Source organism: Fulmarus glacialis, unplaced genomic scaffold (genome assembly GCF_000690835.1).
Source record: "Fulmarus glacialis isolate BGI_N327 unplaced genomic scaffold, ASM69083v1 scaffold20372, whole genome shotgun sequence".
Lineage (NCBI taxonomy): Eukaryota > Metazoa > Chordata > Aves > Procellariiformes > Procellariidae > Fulmarus > Fulmarus glacialis.
In genome coordinates this window covers 3,312-4,147 of record NW_009197478.1, presented here as the reverse complement: position 1 = coordinate 4,147, position 836 = coordinate 3,312, and the positions used below count along the sequence as shown (strand labels likewise).

At 62.9% G+C, this 836-nt stretch overlaps 1 protein-coding gene across 1 annotated transcript in view; it reads right to left on the bottom strand.

The window, feature by feature from the left end:
* LOC104072946 (TBC1 domain family member 10A) overlaps positions 1-836 on the bottom strand; it is a gene marked incomplete at both ends in the record, with an annotated part of 3,341 nt that overhangs the window by 1,551 nt on the left and 954 nt on the right. Inside the window, one exon of the mRNA XM_009572561.1 lies at positions 2-65. Coding sequence (XP_009570856.1) covers positions 2-65 — 64 coding nt within the window. The remainder of the gene's footprint in view (position 1; positions 66-836) is intronic.

The following is an 836-nucleotide window of genomic DNA, read 5'->3' as shown; positions in this document are numbered from 1 at the left end:
GGCAGTAGCCCTCCTCCGGGCGGTACAGCGTGTATGCCTTCAGCACCCGAAACAGGTCCTGCTGCCTGCGGAGACACCCCGGGGAGGGAGAGGTGGAGAGAGGGCACGGACACAGCCCAGCAGCCTCCCCCGCGGACCAAATCGGCACTTGGCATTGCACGGTGATCCAGCACCGCAGGCCGGCTGCCCCCACGAGCCTGAGTCAGTCCCTGGCTGGGATCCTTCTTCCACACAAACCCAGGGCTACGGGACACAATAACCACGGCTCTGCTCTGGGAAGCTCTGCCCAGGGAGGCCCCATCCTGCCTGGATCCGAGATGCGAGACAGGGAACCGGCCATCTCCCAGGGATGCTGGCTCAGGGTAAGCCGTGGCCGGGCAGGGACCCAGCTGCAAGCATAGCGGCGCAGACGCTGCCTGACACGTGGGGAACGTGGTATTTCCCTGGTGAAACAGAGACCACAGCCAGCTGTCTCCTCCCTCAGCCCTCCTGCCATGACAATTCCCACCCTGCCAGGCGTCAGAGCTGGGAACCGGCCATCTCCCAGGGATGCTGGCTCAGGGTAAGCCGTGGCCGGGCAGGGACCCAGCTGCAAGCATAGCGGCGCAGACGCTGCCTGACACGTGGGGAACGTGGTATTTCCCTGGTGAAACAGAGACCACAGCCAGCTGTCTCCTCCCTCAGCCCTCCTGCCATGACAATTCCCACCCTGCCAGGCGTCAGAGCTGGTGCGAAGGGCTGCGACCTTCTCTTCTCTCAAGTAACCAGCGACGAGAGGAAAGGAAATGGCCTCAAGTTGCGCCAAGGGAGGTTTAGACTGGACATTAGGAAAAACT